The sequence below is a fragment of the Salvelinus namaycush genome, chromosome 38 (genome assembly GCF_016432855.1).
Source record: "Salvelinus namaycush isolate Seneca chromosome 38, SaNama_1.0, whole genome shotgun sequence".
In the NCBI taxonomy this organism is placed as follows: domain Eukaryota; kingdom Metazoa; phylum Chordata; class Actinopteri; order Salmoniformes; family Salmonidae; genus Salvelinus; species Salvelinus namaycush.
The window spans coordinates 18,521,430-18,546,872 of record NC_052344.1 but is presented as its reverse complement, the minus strand read 5'-3'; the positions used below and the strand labels follow the sequence as shown (position 1 = coordinate 18,546,872).

Sequence of the window (25,443 nt, the reverse complement as noted above, 5' to 3'; positions counted from 1 at the left end):
CAGACGCACCAACAACATCCTCCATGCAGACGCACCAACATCCTCCATACAGACGCACCAACAACATCCTCCATGCAGACGCACCAGCATCCTCCATACAGACGCACCATCAACATCCTCCATGCAGACGCACCAACATCCTCCATACAGACGCACCAACAACATCCTCCATGCAGAAGCACCAACATCCTCCATACAGACGCACCATCAACATCCTCCATGCAGACGCACCAACATCCTCCATATAGACGCACCAACAACATCCTCCATGCAGACGCACCAACATCCTCCATACAGACGCACCATCAACATCCTCCATGCAGACGCACCAACAACATCCTCCATGTGGACGTACCAACAACATCCTCCATGCAGACGCACCATCAACATCCTCCATACAGACGCACCAACATCCTCCATATAGACGCACCAACAACATCCTCCATGCAGACGCACCAACATCCTCCATACAGACGCACCAACTACATCCTCCATACAGACGCACCATCAACATCCTCCATGCAGACGCACCAACATCCTCCATATAGACGCACCAACAACATCCTCCATGCAGACGCACCAACATCCTCCATACAGACGCACCAACTACATCCTCCATGCAGACGCACCAACAACATCCTCCATGCAGACGCACCAACAACATCCTCCATGCAGACGCACCATCAACATCCTCCATACAGACGCACCATCAACATCCTCCATGCAGACGCACCAACAACATCCTCCATGCAGACGCACCAACAACATCCTCCATGCAGACGCACCAAAAACATCCTCCATACAGACGCACCAACAACATCCTCCATGCAGACGCACCAACATCCTCCATACAGACGCACCATCTACATCCTCCATACAGACGCACCAACAACATCCTCCATACAGACCACCATCAACATCCTCCATGCAGGCGCACCAACAACATCCTCCATGCAGACGCACCAACAACATCCTCCATGCAGACGCACCAACAACATCCTCCATACAGACGCACCAACAACATCCTCCATACAGACGCACCAACATCCTCCATACAGACGCACCAACATCCTCCATACAGACGCACCAACAACATCCTCCATGCAGACGCACCAACATCCTCCATACAGACGCACCAACATCCTCCATACAGACGCACCAACATCCTCCATACAGACGCACCAACATCCTCCATACAGACGCACCAACAACATCCTCCATACAGACGCACCAACATCCTCCATACAGACGCACCAACATCCTCCATACAGACGCACCAACAACATCCTCCATGCAGACGCACCATCAACATCCTCCATGCAGACGCACCATCAACATCCTCCATGCAGACGCACCAACATCCTCCATACAGACGCACCAACATCCTCCATACAGACGCACCAACATCCTCCATACAGACGCACCAACATCCTCCATACAGACGCACCATCAACATCCTCCATACAGACGCACCAACAACATCCTCCATGCAGACGCACCAACAACATCCTCCATGCAGACGCACCATCAACATCCTCCATGCAGACGCACCAACAACATCCTCCATACAGACGCACCAACAACATCCTCCATGCAGACGCACCAACAACATCCTCCATGCAGACGCACCATCAACATCCTCCATGCAGACGCACCAACAACATCCTCCATACAGACGCACCAACAACATCCTCCATATAGACGCACCAACAACATCCTCCATACAGACGCACCATCAACATCCTCCATACAGACGCACCAACAACATCCTCCATATAGACGCACCAACAACATCCTCCATACAGACGCGACAACAACATCCTCCATACAGACGCACCATCAACATCCTCCATACAGACGCACCATCAACATCCTCCATACAGACGCACCAACAACATCCTCCATACAGACGCACCAACAACATCCTCCATACAGACGCACCAACAACATCCTCCATACAGACGCACCAACAACATCCTCCATATAGACGCACCAACTACATCCTCCATGCAGACGCACCATCAACATCCTCCATATAGACGCACCAACTACATCCTCCATACAGACGCACCAACAACATCCTCCATATAGACGCACCAACAACATCCTCCATATAGACGCACCAACAACATCCTCCATACAGACGCACCAACAACATCCTCCATATAGACGCACCAACTACATCCTCCATACAGACGCACCAACAACATCCTCCATATAGACGCACCAACTACATCCTCCATGCAGACGCACCAACAACATCCTCCATGCAGACGCACCAACTACATCCTCCATACAGACGCACCAACAACATCCTCCATATAGACGCACCAACAACATCCTCCATGCAGACGCACCAACAACATCCTCCATGCAGACGCACCAACTACATCCTCCATACAGACGCACCAACAACATCCTCCATGCAGACGCACCAACAACATCCTCCATGCAGACGCACCATCAACATCCTCCATACAGACGCACCAACAACATCCTCCATGCAGACGCACCATCAACATCCTCCATGCAGACGCACCAACAACATCCTCCATGCAGACGCACCAACAACATCCTCCATACAGACGCACCAACAACATCCTCCATGCAGACGCACCAACAACATCCTCCATGCAGACGCACCAACAACATCCTCCATGCAGACGCACCATCAACATCCTCCATGCAGACGCACCAACAACATCCTCCATACAGACGCACCAACAACATCCTCCATGCAGACGCACCAACAACATCCTCCATGCAGACGCACCATCAACATCCTCCATGCAGACGCACCAACAACATCCTCCATACAGACGCACCAACAACATCCTCCATGCAGACGCACCAACAACATCCTCCATGCAGACGCACCAACAACATCCTCCATATAGACGCACCAACAACATCATCCATACAGACGCACCATCAACATCCTCCATACAGACGCACCAACAACATCCTCCATATAGACGCACCAACAACATCCTCCATACAGACGCGACAACATCCTCCATACAGACGCACCATCAACATCCTCCATACAGACGCACCAACAACATCCTCCATATAGACGCACCAACAACATCCTCCATGCAGACGCACCAACATCCTCCATACAGACGCACCAACAACATCCTCCATGCAGACGCACCAACATCCTCCATACAGACGCACCAACATCGTCCATACAGACGCACCAACATCCTCCATACAGACGCACCAACATCCTCCATACAGACGCACCAACAACATCCTCCATACAGACGCACCAACAACATCCTCCATACAGACGCACCAACATCCTCCATACAGACGCACCAACATCCTCCATACAGACGCACCATCAACATCCTCCATGCAGACGCACCAACAACATCCTCCATACAGACGCACCAACAACATCCTCCATACAGACGCACCAACAACATCCTCCATGCAGACGCACCAACAACATCCTCCATGCAGACGCACCAACAACATCCTCCATGCAGACGCACCAACAACATCCTCCATGCAGACGCACCAACAACATCCTCCATGCAGACGCACTATCAACATCCTCCATACAGACGCACCAACAACATCCTCCATGCAGACGCACCAACAACATCCACCAATAACATCCTCCTACAGACGCACCAACAACATCCTCCATACAGACGCACCATCAACATCCTCCATGCAGACGCACCAACAACTCCTCCATGCAGCGCACCATCAACATCCTCCATGCAGACGCACCATAACATCCTCCATGCAGACGCACCAACAACATCCTCCATGCAGACGCACCAACAACATCCTCCATACAGACGCACCATCAACATCCTCCATACAGATGCACCAACATCCTCCATACAGACGCACCATCAACATCCTCCATGCAGACGCACCAACATCCTCCATGCAGACGCACCAACAACATCCTCCATGCAGACGCACCATCAACATCCTCCATGCAGACGCACCATCAACATCCTCCATGCAGACGCACCAACAACATCCTCCATGCAGACGCACCAACAACATCCTCCATACAGACGCACCATCAACATCCTCCATACAGACGCACCAACATCCTCCATGCAGACGCACCAACAAACATCCTCCATAGCAGAGCACCAACAAACAAATCACCCCCCATACAGAGCACCAACAACATCCTCCATACAGACGCACAACATCCTCCATACAGACGCACCAACAACATCCTCCCATGCAGACGCAACCCAACATCCTCCATACAGACGCACCAACAACATCCTCCATGCAGACGCACCAACATCCTCCATACAGACGCACCACAAAATCCTCCATGCAGACGCACCACAACATCCTCCATACAGACGCACCAACAACATCCTCCATGCAGAAGCACCAACATCCTCCATGACAGACGCACCATCAACATCCTCCATGCAGACGCACCAACTCCTCCATAAGACGCACCAACAACATCCTCCATGCAGACGCACCAACATCCTCCTACAGACGCACCAAACAACTCCTCCATACAGACGCACAACAACATCCTCCATGCAGACGCACCAACATCCTCCATACGACGCACCATCAACATCCTCCATACAGACGCACCAACAACATCCTCCATACAGACGCACCATCAACATCCTCCATGCAGGCGCACCAACAACATCCTCCATGCAGACGCACAACAACATCCTCCACAGACGCCCCACCAACATCCTCCATACAGACGCACCACCAACATCCTCCATACAGACGCACCAACATACTCATACAGACGCACCAACATCCTCCATACAGACGCACCAACAACATCCTCCATGCAGACGCACCAACATCCTCCATACAGACGCACCAACATCCTCCATCAGAAGCCACCAACATCCTCCATACAGACGCACCAACATCCTCCATACAGACGCACCAACACATCCTCCATACAGACGCACCAACAACATCCTCCATACAGACGCACAACAACATCCTCCATACAGACGCACCAACAACATCCTCCATACAGACGACCACAACATCCTCCATCAGACGCACCAACATCCTCCATGCAGACGCACCAACAACATCCTCCATACAGACGCACCAACAACATCCTCCATACAGACGCACCAACAACATCCTCCATACAGACGCACAACAACATCCTCCATGACAGACGCACCAACATCATCCATACAGACGCACCATCAACATCCTCCATACAGACGCACCAACAACATCTCCATGCAGACGCACCATCAACAACATCCTCCATCAGACGCACAACAACATCCTCCATACAGACGCACCAACAAACATCCTCCAGCAGACGCACCAACCATCCTCCATCAGCGCACCAAAACACATCCTCCAGCAGACGCCACCATCAACATCCTCCATGCAGACGCACCACAACATCCTCCAGCAGAACGCACAACAACATCCTCATGCAGACGCACCAACAACATCCTCCATACAGACGCACCATCAACAATCACTCCATACAGACGCACCACAACATCCTCCATGAGACGCACCAACAACATCCTCCATACAGACGCACCAACAACATCCTCCACTGCAGACGCACCAAACACATCCTCCATGCAGACGCACCAACAACATCCTCCATGCAGACGCAACACCACATCCTCCATACAGACGCACCAACAACATCCTCATACAGACGCACAACATCCTCATACGACGCAACCAAAACTCCTCCATGCAGACGCACCAACATCCTCCATACAGACGCCACCAACAACATCCTCCATGCAGACGCACACAACATCCTCCATACAGACGCACCATCAACATCCTCCATGCAGACGCACCAAACATCCCATACAGACGCACCAACAACATCCTCCATGCAGAAGCACCAACATCCTCCATACAGACGCACCACAACATCCTCCATGCAAGACGCACCAACATCCTCCATATAGACGCACCAAACAACATCCTCCATGCAGACGCACCTCAACATCCTCCATACAGACGACCATCAACATCCTCCATGCGATGCACCAACAAACATCCTCCATACAGACGCACCAACAACATCCTCCATGCAGACGCACCAACAACATCCTCCATCAGACGCACCAACAACATCCTCCATGCAGACGCACCACAACATCCTCCATTACAGACGCACCATCAACATCCTCCATGACAGACGCACCAAAACAACACCTCCATGCAGACGCACAACAACATCCTCCATGCAGAACGCACCAACAACATCTCCATGCAGACGCACCAACAACATCTCCATACAGACGCACCAACAACATCTCCATATGCAGACGCACCAACATCCTCCATACAGACGCACCTCTACATCCTCCATACAGACGACAAACAACATCCTCCATTACAGACGACCATCAACATCCTCCATGCAGGCGCACCAACAACATCCTCCATCAAAGCACCAACAACATCCTCCATGCAGACGCACAACAACATCCTCCATACAGACGCACAACATCCTCCATACAGACGCACCCAACATCCCCATACAGACGCACCCAAAAACATCCTCCATGCAGACGCACCCAAACATCCTCCATACAGACGCACCAACAAATCCTCCATACAGACGCACCAACATCCTCCATACAGACGCACCAACATCCTCCATACAGACGCACCAACAACATCCCCATTAAAAAACCCCCACCCCAAAACAACGCAACAACAACATCTCCATACAGACGCACAACAACATCCTCCATACAGACGCACACATCCTCCATACAGACGCACAACAACAATCCTCCATGCAGACGCACCAACATCCTCCATACAGACGCACAACCTCCTCCATACAGACGCACCAACATCCTCCATCAGACGCACCAAAATCCTCCATACAGACGCACCAACATCCTCCATACAGACGCACCAACAACATCCTCCATACAGACGCACCAACAACATCCTCCATACAGACGCACCAACATCCCCATACAGACGCACCATCAACATCCTCCATGCAGACGCACCAACAACATCCTCCCATACAGACGACCAACAACATCCTCCATACAGACGCACCAACAACATCCTCCATACAGACGCACCAAACATCCTCCATACAGACGCCACCAACATCCTCCATACAGACGCACCAACAACATCCTCCAATGCAGACGCACCACAACATCCTCCATGCAGACGCACACCAACAACATCCTCCATACAGACGCACCAACAACATCCTCCATGCAGACGCACAACAACATCTCCATGCAGACGCACAAACATCTCCTACAGACGCAACAACAACATCCTCCATGCAGACGCACCAAAACATCCTCCATACAGACGCACCAACAACATCCTCCATCAGCGCACCACAACACCTCCATGCAGACGCACCATCACATCCTCCATCAGACGCACCAACAAACATCCTCCATGCAGACGCACCACAAACATCCCCCATATCAGACGCACCAACAACATCCTCCATGCAGACGCACCATCAACATCCTCCATCAGACGCACAACAACATCCTCCATACAGACGCACCAACAACATCCTCCATACAGACGCGACAAACAACATCCTCCCAACAGACGCACCATCAACATCCTCCATACAGACGCACCAAACAACATCCTCCATAAGACGCACCAACAACATCCTCCAACAGACGCACCAACAACATCCTCCATAAGACGCACCAAACACATCCTCCATGCAGACGCACCACACACATCCTCCATACAGACGCACCAAAAACATCCTCCATAAGACGCACCAACAAACATCCCATGCAGACGCACCAACAACATCTCCATCAGACGCACCAACACATCTCCATACAGACGCACCAAAACATCCTCCAGCCAGACGCACCAACAACATCCTCCATGCAGACGCACACAAACATCCTCCACAGACGCACCAACAACATCCTCCATGCAGACGCACCATCAACATCCTCCATGCAGAGCACCAACAACATCCTCCATACAGACGCACCAACAACATCCTCCATGCAGGAACCACAACATCCTCCATGCAGACGCACCAACAACATCCTCCATGCAGACGCCACCACAACATCCTCCATCAGACGCACCATCAACATCCTCATCAGACGCACCAACAACATCCTCCATACAGACGCCCCAACAAACATCCTCCATACAGACGCACCAACAACACCTCCATGCAGACGCACCAACAACATCCTCCATGCAGACGCACACAACATCCTCCATGCAGACGCACCAACAACATCCTCCATGCAGACGCACCATCAACATCCTCCATGCAGACGCCCCACAACATCCTCCATACAGACGCACCAACAACATCCCCCATGCAGACGCACAACAACATCCTCCATGCAGACGCACCAACAACATCCTCCATGCAGACGCACCACAACATCCTCCATATCAGACGCACCAACAACATCCTCCATGCAGACGCACCATCAACATCCTCCATGCAGACGCACCAACAACATCCTCCATACAGACGCACCAACAACATCCTCCATGCAGACGCACCAACAACATCCTCCATGCAGACGCACCACAACAATCCTCCATCAGACGCACCACAACATCCTCCATACAGACGCACCAACATCCTCCATACAGACGCACCAACAACATCCTCCATGCAGAAGCACCAACACCATCCTCCATGCAGACGCACCATCAACAATCCTCCATGCAGACGCACCAACAACATCCTCCATGCAGACGCACCAACAACATCCTCCATGCGACGCACCAACAACATCCTCCATGCAGACGACCAACAACATCCTCATGCAGACGCACCAACAACATCCTCCATAAACGCACAACAACATCTCCATACAGACGCACCATCAACATCCTCCATACAGACGCACCAACAACATCCTCATATAGACGCAACCACAACATCCTCCATACAGACGCACAACAAACATCCTCCAATACAGACGCACCAACAACATCCTCCATACAGACGCACCAACAACATCCTCCATACAGACGCACCAACAACATCCTCCATACAGACGCACCAACAACATCTCCATATAGACGCACCAACACATCTCCATGCAGAAGCACAAAACATCCTCCATACAGACGCACCAAAACATCCTCCATCAGACGCCCAAAACAACATCCTCCATGCAGACGCACCAACAACATCCTCCATGCAGACGCACCAACACATCTCCATAAAAACCCAAAAGACGCACCAACAAACATCCTCCATGCAGACGCACCAACAACATCTCCATGCAGACGCACCCATCAACATCTCCATACAGACGCACAACACATCCTCATCAGACGCACCATCAACATCCTCCATGCAGACGCAAAAACAACATCCTCCATACAGACGCACCAACAACATCCTCCATGCAGACGCACCAACAACATCCTCCATGCAGACACACCATCAACATCCTCCATGCAGACGCACCAACAACATCCTCATGCAGACGCACCAACAAACATCCTCCATGCAGACGCACCAACAACATCCTCCATGCAGAACGCACACCAACAACTCCTCCATGCAGAGCACCAACAACATCCTCCAGCAGACGCACCAACAACATCCCTCCATAAGACGCACCAACAACATCCTCCATACAGCGCACCACAACATCCTCCATACAGACGCACCAACAACATCCTCCATATCAGACGCACCAACAACATCCTCCATACAGACGCACAACAACATCCTCATACAGACGCACCATCAACATCCTCCATACAAGGACGCACCAACAACATCCTCCATATAGACGCACCAACAACATCCTCCATGCAGACGCACCAACAACACCTCCATACAGACGCACCAACAACACTCCAGCAGACGCACCAACAACATCCTCCATGCAGACGCACAACATCCTCCTACATACAGACGCACCAAACATCTCCATACAGAGCACCAACAACATCCTCCATACAGACGCACCAACATCCTCCATACAGACGCACCAACATCTCCATACAGACGCACCAACAACATCCTCCATGCAGACGCACCAACATCCTCCATACAGACGCACCAACATCCTCCATACAGACGCACCAACATCCTCCATACAGACGCACCAACATCCTCCATACAGACGCACCAACAACATCCTCCATACAGACGCACCAACAACATCCTCCATACAGACGCACCAACAACATCCTCCATACAGACGCACCAACATCCTCCATACAGACGCACCAACAACATCCTCCATGCAGACGCACCAACATCCTCCATACAGACGCACCAACATCCTCCATACAGACGCACCAACATCCTCCATACAGACGCACCAACATCCTCCATACAGACGCACCAACATCCTCCATACAGACGCACCAACAACATCCTCCATACAGACGCACCAACAACATCCTCCATACAGACGCACCAACATCTCCATACAGACGCACCATCAACATCCTCCATGCAGACGCACCAACAACATCCTCCATACAGACGCACCAACAACATCCTCCATACAGACGCACCAACAACCTCCATACAGACGCACCAACATCCTCCATACAGACGCACCAACATCCTCCATACAGACGCACCAACAACATCCTCCATGCAGACGCACCATCAACATCTCCCATGCAGACGCACCAACAACATCCCTCCATACAGAGGCACCAACAACATCCTCCATGCAGACGCACCAACAACATCCTCCATGCAGACGCACCAACATCCTCCATACAGACGCACCAACAACATCCTCCATGCAGACGCACCAACAACATCCTCCATACAGACGCACCAACAACATCCCCCATGCAGACGCACCAACAACATCCTCCATGCAGACGCACCATCAACATCCTCCATGCAGACGCACAAACAACATCCTCCATACAGACGCACCAACAACATCCTCCATACAGACGCGACAACAACATCCTCCATACAGACGCACCATCAACATCCTCCATACAGACGCACCAACAACATCCTCCATATAGACGCACCAACAACATCCTCCATACAGACGCACCAACAACATCCTCCATATAGACGCACCAACTACATCCTCCATGCAGACGCACCAACTACATCCTCCATACAGACGCACCAACAACATCCTCCATATAGACGCACCAACAACATCCTCCATGCAGACGCACCAACAACATCCTCCATGCAGACGCACCAACTACATCCTCCATACAGACGCACCAACAACATCCTCCATGCAGACGCACCAACAACATCCTCCATGCAGACGCACCATCAACATCCTCCATACAGACGCACCAACAACATCCTCCATGCAGACGCACCATCAACATCCTCCATGCAGACGCACCAACAACATCCTCCATACAGACGCACCAACAACATCCTCCATGCAGACGCACCATCAACATCCTCCATGCAGACGCACCAACAACATCCTCCATGCAGACGCACCATCAACATCCTCCATGCAGACGCACCATCAACATCCTCCATGCAGACGCACCAACAACATCCTCCATACAGACGCACCAACAACATCCTCCATACAGACGCACCAACAACATCCTCCATGCAGACGCACCAACAACATCCTCCATGCAGACGCACCATCAACATCCTCCATGCAGACGCACCAACAACATCCTCCATGCAGACGCACCATCAACATCCTCCATGCAGACGCACCATCAACATCCTCCATACAGACGCACCAACAACATCCTCCATGCAGACGCACCAACAACATCCTCCATGCAGACGCACCAACAACATCCTCCATACAGACGCACCAACAACATCCTCCATGCAGACGCACCATCAACATCCTCCATGCAGACGCACCAACAACATCCTCCATACAGACGCACCAACAACATCCTCCATGCAGACGCACCAACAACATCCTCCATGCAGACGCACCATCAACATCCTCCATGCAGACGCACCATCAACATCCTCCATACAGACGCACCAACATCCTCCATACAGACGCACCAACAACATCCTCCATGCAGACGCACCAACAACATCCTCCATGCAGACGCACCATCAACATCCTCCATGCAGACGCACCAACAACATCCTCCATGCAGACGCACCAACAACATCCTCCATGCAGACGCACCAACAACATCCTCCATGCAGACGCACCAACAACATCCTCCATGCAGACGCCCAACAACATCCTCCATATAGACGCACCAACAACATCCTCCATACAGACGCACCATCAACATCCTCCATACAGACGCACCATCAACATCCTCCATACAGACGCACCAACAACATCCTCCATATAGACGCACCAACAACATCCTCCATACAGACGCGACAACAACATCCTCCATACAGACGCACCATCAACATCCTCCATACAGACGCACCAACAACATCCTCCATACAGACGCACCAACAACATCCTCCATACAGACGCACCAACAACATCCTCCATATAGACGCACCAACTACATCCTCCATGCAGACGCACCAACTACATCCTCCATACAGACGCACCAACAACATCCTCCATATAGACGCACCAACAACATCCTCCATGCAGACGCACCAACAACATCCTCCATGCAGACGCACCAACTACATCCTCCATACAGACGCACCAACAACATCCTCCATGCAGACGCACCAACAACATCCTCCATGCAGACGCACCATCAACATCCTCCATACAGACGCACCAACAACATCCTCCATGCAGACGCACCATCAACATCCTCCATGCAGACGCACCAACAACATCCTCCATACAGACGCACCAACAACATCCTCCATGCAGACGCACCAACAACATCCTCCATGCAGACACACCATCAACATCCTCCATGCAGACGCACCAACAACATCCTCCATGCAGACGCACCAACAACATCCTCCATGCAGACGCACCAACAACATCCTCCATGCAGACGCACCAACAACATCCTCCATGCAGACGCACCAACAACATCCTCCATGCAGACGCACCAACAACATCCTCCATACAGACGCACCATCAACATCCTCCATACAGACGCACCATCAACATCCTCCATACAGACGCACCAACAACATCCTCCATATAGACGCACCAACAACATCCTCCATACAGACGCGACAACAACATCCTCCATACAGACGCACCATCAACATCCTCCATACAGACGCACCAACAACATCCTCCATATAGACGCACCAACAACATCCTCCATGCAGACGCACCAACAACATCCTCCATACAGACGCACCAACAACATCCTCCATGCAGACGCACCAACAACATCCTCCATGCAGACGCACCAACAACATCCTCCATGCAGACGCACCAACAACATCCTCCATACAGACGCACCAACAACATCCTCCATACAGACGCACCAACATCCTCCATACAGACGCACCAACAACATCCTCCATACAGACGCACCAACATCCTCCATACAGACGCACCAACAACATCCTCCATGCAGACGCACCAACATCCTCCATACAGACGCACCATCAACATCCTCCATGCAGACGCACCAACATCCTCCATACAGACGCACCAACAACATCCTCCATGCAGAAGCACCAACATCCTCCATACAGACGCACCATCAACATCCTCCATGCAGACGCACCAACATCCTCCATATAGACGCACCAACAACATCCTCCATGCAGACGCACCAACATCCTCCATACAGACGCACCATCAACATCCTCCATGCAGACGCACCAACAACATCCTCCATACAGACGCACCATCAACATCCTCCATACAGACGCACCATCAACATCCTCCATGCAGGCGCACCAACAACATCCTCCATGCAGACGCACCAACAACATCCTCCATGCAGACGCACCAACAACATCCTCCATACAGACGCACCAACAACATCCTCCATACAGACGCACCAACAACATCCTCCATGCAGACGCACCAACATCCTCCATACAGACGCACCATCTACATCCTCCATACAGACGCACCAACAACATCCTCCATACAGACGCACCATCAACATCCTCCATGCAGGCGCACCAACAACATCCTCCATGCAGACGCACCAACAACATCCTCCATGCAGACGCACCAACAACATCCTCCATACAGACGCACCAACAACATCCTCCATACAGACGCACCAACAACATCCTCCATACAGACGCACCAACAACATCCTCCATACAGACGCACCAACAACATCCTCCATATAGACGCACCAACTACATCCTCCATGCAGACGCACCAACTACATCCTCCATACAGACGCACCAACAACATCCTCCATATAGACGCACCAACAACATCCTCCATGCAGACGCACCAACAACATCCTCCATGCAGACGCACCAACTACATCCTCCATACAGACGCACCAACAACATCCTCCATGCAGACGCACCAACAACATCCTCCATGCAGACGCACCATCAACATCCTCCATACAGACGCACCAACAACATCCTCCATGCAGACGCACCATCAACATCCTCCATGCAGACGCACCAACAACATCCTCCATACAGACGCACCAACAACATCCTCCATGCAGACGCACCAACAACATCCTCCATGCAGACACACCATCAACATCCTCCATGCAGACGCACCAACAACATCCTCCATGCAGACGCACCAACAACATCCTCCATGCAGACGCACCAACAACATCCTCCATGCAGACGCACCAACAACATCCTCCATGCAGACGCACCAACAACATCCTCCATGCAGACGCACCAACAACATCCTCCATATAGACGCACCAACAACATCCTCCATACAGACGCACCATCAACATCCTCCATACAGACGCACCAACAACATCCTCCATATAGACGCACCAACAACATCCTCCATACAGACGCGACAACAACATCCTCCATACAGACGCACCATCAACATCCTCCATACAGACGCACCAACAACATCCTCCATATAGACGCACCAACAACATCCTCCATGCAGACGCACCAACAACATCCTCCATACAGACGCACCAACAACATCCTCCATGCAGACGCACCAACAACATCCTCCATGCAGACGCACCAACAACATCCTCCATGCAGACGCACCAACAACATCCTCCATACAGACGCACCAACAACATCCTCCATACAGACGCACCAACATCCTCCATACAGACGCACCAACAACATCCTCCATACAGACGCACCAACATCCTCCATACAGACGCACCAACAACATCCTCCATGCAGACGCACCAACATCCTCCATACAGACGCACCATCAACATCCTCCATGCAGACGCACCAACATCCTCCATACAGACGCACCAACAACATCCTCCATGCAGAAGCACCAACATCCTCCATACAGACGCACCATCAACATCCTCCATGCAGACGCACCAACATCCTCCATATAGACGCACCAACAACATCCTCCATGCAGACGCACCAACATCCTCCATACAGACGCACCATCAACATCCTCCATGCAGACGCACCAACAACATCCTCCATACAGACGCACCATCAACATCCTCCATACAGACGCACCATCAACATCCTCCATGCAGGCGCACCAACAACATCCTCCATGCAGACGCACCAACAACATCCTCCATGCAGACGCACCAACAACATCCTCCATACAGACGCACCAACAACATCCTCCATACAGACGCACCAACAACATCCTCCATGCAGACGCACCAACATCCTCCATACAGACGCACCATCTACATCCTCCATACAGACGCACCAACAACATCCTCCATACAGACGCACCATCAACATCCTCCATGCAGGCGCACCAACAACATCCTCCATGCAGACGCACCAACAACATCCTCCATGCAGACGCACCAACAACATCCTCCATACAGACGCACCAACAACATCCTCCATACAGACGCACCAACATCCTCCATACAGACGCACCAACATCCTCCATACAGACGCACCAACAACATCCTCCATACAGACGCACCAACATCCTCCATACAGACGCACCAACATCCTCCATACAGACGCACCAACATCCTCCATACAGACGCACCAACATCCTCCATACAGACGCACCAACATCCTCCATACAGACGCACCAACAACATCCTCCATACAGACGCACCAACAACATCCTCCATACAGACGCACCAACATCCTCCATACAGACGCACCAACATCCTCCATACAGACGCACCATCAACATCCTCCATGCAGACGCACCAACAACATCCTCCATACAGACGCACCAACAACATCCTCCATACAGACGCACCAACAACATCCTCCATACAGACGCACCAACAACATCCTCCATACAGACGCACCATCAACATCCTCCATACAGACGCACCAACAACATCCTCCATGCAGACGCACCATCAACATCCTCCATGCAGACGCACCAACAACATCCTCCATGCAGACGCACCAACAACATCCTCCATGCAGACGCACCAACAACATCCTCCATGCAGACGCACCAACAACATCCTCCATGCAGACGCACCAACATCCTCCATACAGACGCACCAACAACATCCTCCATGCAGACGCACCAACAACATCCTCCATACAGACGCACCAACAACATCCTCCATACAGGCGCACCAACAACATCCTCCATGCAGACGCACCATCAACATCCTCCATGCAGACGCACCAACAACATCCTCCATACAGACGCACCAACAACATCCCCCATGCAGACGCACCAACAACATCCTCCATGCAGACGCACCATCAACATCCTCCATGCAGACGCACAAACAACATCCTCCATACAGACGCACCAACAACATCCTCCATACAGACGCGACAACAACATCCTCCATACAGACGCACCATCAACATCCTCCATACAGACGCACCAACAACATCCTCCATATAGACGCACCAACAACATCCTCCATACAGACGCACCAACAACATCCTCCATATAGACGCACCAACTACATCCTCCATGCAGACGCACCAACTACATCCTCCATACAGACGCACCAACAACATCCTCCATATAGACGCACCAACAACATCCTCCATGCAGACGCACCAACAACATCCTCCATGCAGACGCACCAACTACATCCTCCATACAGACGCACCAACAACATCCTCCATGCAGACGCACCAACAACATCCTCCATGCAGACGCACCATCAACATCCTCCATACAGACGCACCAACAACATCCTCCATGCAGACGCACCATCAACATCCTCCATGCAGACGCACCAACAACATCCTCCATGCAGACGCACCAACAACATCCTCCATACAGACGCACCAACAACATCCTCCATGCAGACGCACCATCAACATCCTCCATGCAGACGCACCAACAACATCCTCCATGCAGACGCACCATCAACATCCTCCATGCAGACGCACCATCAACATCCTCCATGCAGACGCACCAACAACATCCTCCATACAGACGCACCAACAACATCCTCCATACAGACGCACCAACAACATCCTCCATGCAGACGCACCAACAACATCCTCCATGCAGACGCACCATCAACATCCTCCATGCAGACGCACCAACAACATCCTCCATGCAGACGCACCATCAACATCCTCCATGCAGACGCACCATCAACATCCTCCATACAGACGCACCAACAACATCCTCCATGCAGACGCACCAACAACATCCTCCATGCAGACGCACCAACAACATCCTCCATGCAGACGCACCATCAACATCCTCCATACAGACGCACCAACAACATCCTCCATGCAGACGCACCATCAACATCCTCCATGCAGACGCACCAACAACATCCTCCATACAGACGCACCAACAACATCCTCCATGCAGACGCACCAACAACATCCTCCATGCAGACGCACCATCAACATCCTCCATGCAGACGCACCATCAACATCCTCCATACAGACGCACCAACATCCTCCATACAGACGCACCAACAACATCCTCCATGCAGACGCACCAACAACATCCTCCATGCAGACGCACCATCAACATCCTCCATGCAGACGCACCAACAACATCCTCCATGCAGACGCACCAACAACATCCTCCATGCAGACGCACCAACAACATCCTCCATGCAGACGCACCAACAACATCCTCCATGCAGACGCACCAACAACATCCTCCATATAGACGCACCAACAACATCCTCCATACAGACGCACCATCAACATCCTCCATACAGACGCACCAACAACATCCTCCATATAGACGCACCAACAACATCCTCCATACAGACGCGACAACAACATCCTCCATACAGACGCACCATCAACATCCTCCATACAGACGCACCAACAACATCCTCCATACAGACGCACCAACAACATCCTCCATACAGACGCACCAACAACATCCTCCATATAGACGCACCAACTACATCCTCCATGCAGACGCACCAACTACATCCTCCATACAGACGCACCAACAACATCCTCCATATAGACGCACCAACAACATCCTCCATGCAGACGCACCAACAACATCCTCCATGCAGACGCACCAACTACATCCTCCATACAGACGCACCAACAACATCCTCCATGCAGACGCACCAACAACATCCTCCATGCAGACGCACCATCAACATCCTCCATGCAGACGCACCAACAACATCCTCCATGCAGACGCACCATCAACATCCTCCATGCAGACGCACCAACAACATCCTCCATACAGACGCACCAACAACATCCTCCATGCAGACGCACCAACAACATCCTCCATGCAGACGCACCATCAACATCCTCCATGCAGACGCACCAACAACATCCTCCATGCAGACGCACCAACAACATCCTCCATGCAGACGCACCAACAACATCCTCCATGCAGACGCACCAACAACATCCTCCATGCAGACGCACCAACAACATCCTCCATATAGACGCACCAACAACATCCTCCATACAGACGCACCATCAACATCCTCCATACAGACGCACCAACAACATCCTCCATATAGACGCACCAACAACATCCTCCATACAGACGCGACAACAACATCCTCCATACAGACGCACCATCAACATCCTCCATACAGACGCACCAACAACATCCTCCATATAGACGCACCAACAACATCCTCCATGCAGACGCACCAACAACATCCTCCATACAGACGCACCAACAACATCCTCCATGCAGACGCACCAACAACATCCTCCATGCAGACGCACCAACAACATCCTCCATGCAGACGCACCAACAACATCCTCCATACAGACGCACCAACAACATCCTCCATACAGACGCACCAACATCCTCCATACAGACGCACCAACAACATCCTCCATACAGACGCACCAACATCCTCCATACAGACGCACCAACAACATCCTCCATGCAGACGCACCAACATCCTCCATACAGACGCACCATCAACATCCTCCATGCAGACGCACCAACATCCTCCATACAGACGCACCAACAACATCCTCCATGCAGAAGCACCAACATCCTCCATACAGACGCACCATCAACATCCTCCATGCAGACGCACCAACATCCTCCATATAGACGCACCAACAACATCCTCCATGCAGACGCACCAACATCCTCCATACAGACGCACCATCAACATCCTCCATGCAGACGCACCAACAACATCCTCCATACAGACGCACCATCAACATCCTCCATGCAGACGCACCAACAACATCCTCCATGCAGACGCACCAACAACATCCTCCATGCAGACGCACCATCAACATCCTCCATACAGATGCACCATCAACATCCTCCATGCAGGCGCACCAACAACATCCTCCATGCAGACGCACCAACAACATCCTCCATGCAGACGCACCAACAACATCCTCCATACAGACGCACCAACAACATCCTCCATACAGACGCACCAACAACATCCTCCATACAGACGCACCAACATCCTCCATACAGACGCACCAACATCCTCCATGCAGACGCACCAACATCCTCCATGCAGACGCACCAACATCCTCCATACAGACGCACCAACATCCTCCATACAGACGCACCAACAACATCCTCCATACAGACGCACCAACAACATCCTCCATACAGACGCACCAACATCCTCCATACAGACGCACCAACATCCTCCATACAGACGCACCATCAACATCCTCCATGCAGACGCACCAACAACATCCTCCATACAGACGCACCAACAACATCCTCCATACAGACGCACCAACAACATCCTCCATGCAGACGCACCAACAACATCCTCCATGCAGACGCACCAACAACATCCTCCATGCAGACGCACCAACAACATCCTCCATGCAGACGCACCAACAACATCCTCCATGCAGACGCACCAACAACATCCTCCATGCAGACGCACCAACAACATCCTCCATGCAGACGCACCAACAACATCCTCCATGCAGACGCACCAACAACATCCTCCATGCAGACGCACCAACAACATCCTCCATACAGACGCACCAACAACATCCTCCATACAGACGCACCATCAACATCCTCCATGCAGACGCACCAACAACATCCTCCATGCAGACGCACCAACAACATCCTCCATACAGACGCACCAACAACATCCTCCATGCAGACGCACTATCAACATCCTCCATACAGACGCACCAACAACATCCTCCATGCAGACGCACCAACAACATCCACCAATAACATCCTCCATACAGACGCACCAACAACATCCTCCATACAGACGCACCATCAACATCCTCCATGCAGACGCACCAACAACATCCTCCATGCAGACGCACCATCAACATCCTCCATGCAGACGCACCATCAACATCCTCCATGCAGACGCACCAACAACATCCTCCATGCAGACGCACCAACAACATCCTCCATAGACGCACCATCAACATCCTCCATACAGACGCACCAACATCCTCCATACAGACGCACCATCAACATCCTCCATGCAGACGCACCAACATCCTCCATGCAGACGCACCAACAACATCCTCCATGCAGACGCACCATCAACATCCTCCATGCAGACGCACCATCAACATCCTCCATGCAGACGCACCATCAACATCCTCCATGCAGACGCACCAACAACATCCTCCATGCAGACGCACCATCAACATCCTCCATACAGACGCACCAACATCCTCCATGCAGACGCACCAACAACATCCTCCATACAGACGCACCAACAACATCCTCCATGCAGACGCACCAACAACATCCTCCATACAGACGCACCAACAACATCCTCCATACAGACGCACCAACAACATCCTCCATACAGACGCACCAACAACATCCTCCATACAGACGCACCAACAACATCCTCCATGCAGACGCACCAACATCCTCCATACAGACGCACCATCAACATCCTCCATGCAGACGCACCATCAACATCCTCCATACAGACGCACCAACAACATCCTCCATGCAGACGCACCATCAACATCCTCCATGCAGACGCACCAACAACATCCTCCATACAGACGCACCAACAACATCCTCCATACAGACGCACCAACAACATCCTCCATGCAGACGCACCATCAACATCCTCCATGCAGACGCACCAACATCCTCCATACAGACGCACCATCAACATCCTCCATGCAGACGCACCATCAACATCCTCCATACAGACGCACCAACAACATCCTCCATGCAGACGCACCATCAACATCCTCCATGCAGACGCACCAACAACATCCTCCATGCAGACGCACCAACAACATCCTCCATACAGACGCACCAACATCCTCCATACAGACGCACCAACAACATCCTCCATACAGACGCACCAACTACATCCTCCATACAGACGCACCATCAACATCCTCCATACAGACGCACCAACAACATCCTCCATGCAGACGCACCAACTACATCCTCCATACAGACGCACCAACAACATCCTCCATGCAGACGCACCAACAACATCCTCCATACAGACGCACCAACAACATCCTCCATACAGACGCACCAACAACATCCTCCATACAGACGCACCAACAACATCCTCCATGCAGACGCACCATCAACATCCTCCATGCAGACGCACCAACTACATCCTCCATGCAGACGCATCAACAACATCCTCCATACAGACGCACCAACTACATCCTCCATGCAGACGCACCAACTACATCCTCCATGCAGACGCACCAACAACATCCTCCATACAGACGCACCAACATCCTCCATACAGACGCACCATCAACATCCTCCATGCAGACGCACCATCAACATCCTCCATACAGACGCACCAACAACATCCTCCATACAGACGCACCAACTACATCCTCCATACAGACGCACCATCAACATCCTCCATACAGACGCACCAACAACATCCTCCATGCAGACGCACCAACTACATCCTCCATACAGACGCACCAACAACATCCTCCATGCAGACGCACCAACAACATCCTCCATACAGACGCACCAACAACATCCTCCATACAGACGCACCAACAACATCCTCCATACAGACGCACCAACAACATCCTCCATGCAGACGCACCATCAACATCCTCCATGCAGACGCACCAACTACATCCTCCATGCAGACGCATCAACAACATCCTCCATACAGACGCACCAACTACATCCTCCATGCAGACGCACCAACTACATCCTCCATGCAGACGCACCAACAACATCCTCCATACAGACGCACCAACATCCTCCATACAGACGCACCATCAACATCCTCCATGCAGACGCACCATCAACATCCTCCATACAGACGCACCAACAACATCCTCCATACAGACGCACCAACAACATCCTCCATACAGACGCACCAACAACATCCTCCATGCAGACGCACCAACAACATCCTCCATGCAGACGCACCATCAACATCCTCCATGCAGACGCACCATCAACATCCTCCATGCAGACGCATCAACAACATCCTCCATGCAGACGCACCATCAACATCCTCCATGCAGACGCACCAACAACATCCTCCATGCAGACGCACCAACAACATCCTCCATGCAGACGCACCAACAACATCCTCCATGCAGACGCACCATCAACATCCTCCATGCAGACGCACCAACAACATCCTCCATGCAGACGCACCAACAACATCCTCCATGCAGACGCACCAACAACATCCTCCATACAGACGCACCAACAACATCCTCCATACAGACGCACCAACAACATTCTCCATGCAGACCACCATCGTTCAAGCTGTTTCACTTTATGATTATCTAGGCCTGCTTCACTTTTTCCAACCTTGAACCATAATCTTGTTTTTAATATTGTTGGCTGTTGATACTGTCAATTTAGGGCTGATGTATCAACACGCTTATGTAGATAATGCTTCACACACCACAAACAGAGAACACACACACACATTGTTGAAGGAAGAGATGGACACACAGGTATGCTTTGGAATTGAAGCTGTGCATTCAATATTAAGACTCGTCATTCTTTCCCCCCTGCTCTTTCTCTATCCCCCCCGTTCTCCCGCTCCCTAATAGGTTTGAGCGGTTAGAGGACCAGTTAAATGACCTGACAGAGTTGCACCAGCATGAGACCAGTAACCTGAAGCAGGAGCTGGCCAGCATCGAGGAGAAGGTGGCCTACCAGGCCTACGAGAGAGCTAGGGACATCCAGGTATGTATACACACACACAGAGATCTACAAACATGCCCCCTACACATCTATCTAAGCTGTATATAGTCAGTAACTTTAAGCCTGTGTGTCAAATGTTAACTGAATGCGGGTGTTTTTCTGTGTTTACAGGAGGCTCTGGAGTCGTGTCAGACACGTGTCTCTAAGCTGGAGCTCCAGCAGCAGCAGCAGCAGCAGACAGTACAGGTGGAGAACACAGACGCCAAGGTGATGCTGGGGAAATGCATCAACATCATGCTGGCCATCGTCACGGTGATCCTGGTGTGCGTTTCCACAGCGGCCAAGTTCACCGCGCCCCTCCTGCGAAGCCGCGTGCACCTGGCACTCACCTGCGTGGGTTTGTCCCTACTGGCAGTCATCTGGAAGAACTGGGAGCACCTGCAGTGTGCCCTGGAACGCATTCTCCTCCCACACTGAGCTAGACTCCTCCCATGTTAAGCTAGGCTCCACCCAGTCTGAGTTTGTCCCCCTCACAATGTGGGTTTGGCGCGTCCCACACTGAGTTTGGGACTTTGGAACTCTGTGATTTTGTCATAGCGATAGATGAAATGTGCGGGGTTTACAATGTAGCCTTACACCCCAACACCCTCGTGTCTCTCCCCCTCTCTGTCTTTTGGAGTTTGGACAGAACTCCTTGAGGGAAATTGTTTCCAAACGATGCCAGTGTGCCACTACAGTACAAATTACAGGAAAGCAAGACATCTTGCTTGCACTATGCAGGTGGTAAGCTTATGTATAACCTTTAAGAGAAACAAGGGGTCCGCTGATTGGTTCCTTGTCTTTTGTGGAGTCGTACTTACGTCACCTTTATTACACTAACACACTGACAGTATTAAAAACGAATTCTCCCAGAAGACCTCTGGTTCTGATCCACACACAGTCTCACTCCCATCCCCCCAAGCCACCATGATACACATTCATCCACACACACACTGAGAGGAATGTGACTTGTGTGTCTTTATGTGGGGGTGTCTTTATGTGGGGGTGTTCTCCATATGAGAGCGCTTTGTCTGTGTGGACCTATACTGTACTGTGTGGACCTATACTGTACTGTACTGTTAAGTGATGAAATGTTTTATAATTGGGAAAAAAAGACAGGACAATTGATTTTTAAGTGTAATATTTTATTAATTGTTCTCTTTTTGTGTGTGTGTGTGTGTGTGTGTGTGTGTGTGTGTGCCCGTGAAGGGTGGTTCATTTTTTTTACAAAGGAATGTGTACTGGAATGCGGGTTTGTGGATAAATGGTGTCTTATGTACTTTATATAGTCTATTAACAGATGCAGTGGAACTGCCACGGGTCTAGTCTATAAGGGGTGAATTCACCCCAAGAGTTATGTGTTCTCTCTCCCATAGGAAATACATAGACTGACCCTTTAGCCGCTAACATGCTAACTGTGAGTGATATCGTCTGGCAGTCTGATGGATCTGGGGGGAAGTAACCTCAGACGTGACACACACAAACCTCATTTGCGATTCGTCCTTTAATATTGATGATAATGTCATTTTTGTGAAATAGGAATTAAGCACTGTTCAGAGTGGGCTGAACAAAGGAATTGATTTATACCAAATGGTTCAGACAGATTAGAACACTAAGTTTTATGCATTTTCTCTGAAATGTTTCATATTTTTTGCCTTTTTACAATGAAAACCGAACAAAATGAACATTCTAAATGCCTTTGATGCTATCGTCTGATTGGACAGAGATGGGAGGGTTAGGTGGGAAGTGAGCGATGCAGCTCTGGCCCCACCCACTCTGTAAGCTACTTATCACTATGATGATAGGGGCCAGGCCTGACGCCTTTTCAATGCAGCTTCTGTGTTAAACCTGATATTTTCTGTGCTTTGGTCTCTGTCTCTTTAAAAAGCCAAATTTGGGTCTA

At 51.2% G+C, this 25,443-nt stretch overlaps 1 protein-coding gene across 1 annotated transcript in view; it reads left to right on the top strand.

Moving 5' to 3' along the window:
• LOC120032301 (transmembrane and coiled-coil domain protein 3-like) overlaps window positions 1-25,443 on the top strand; it is a 48,015-nt gene extending 22,572 nt beyond the window's left edge. The window contains exons 5-6 of the mRNA XM_038978327.1: window positions 23,408-23,543; window positions 23,673-25,443. Of these exons, the coding sequence (XP_038834255.1) occupies window positions 23,408-23,543; window positions 23,673-23,978 (442 nt within the window). The 3' untranslated portion in view covers window positions 23,979-25,443. The remainder of the gene's footprint in view (window positions 1-23,407; window positions 23,544-23,672) is intronic.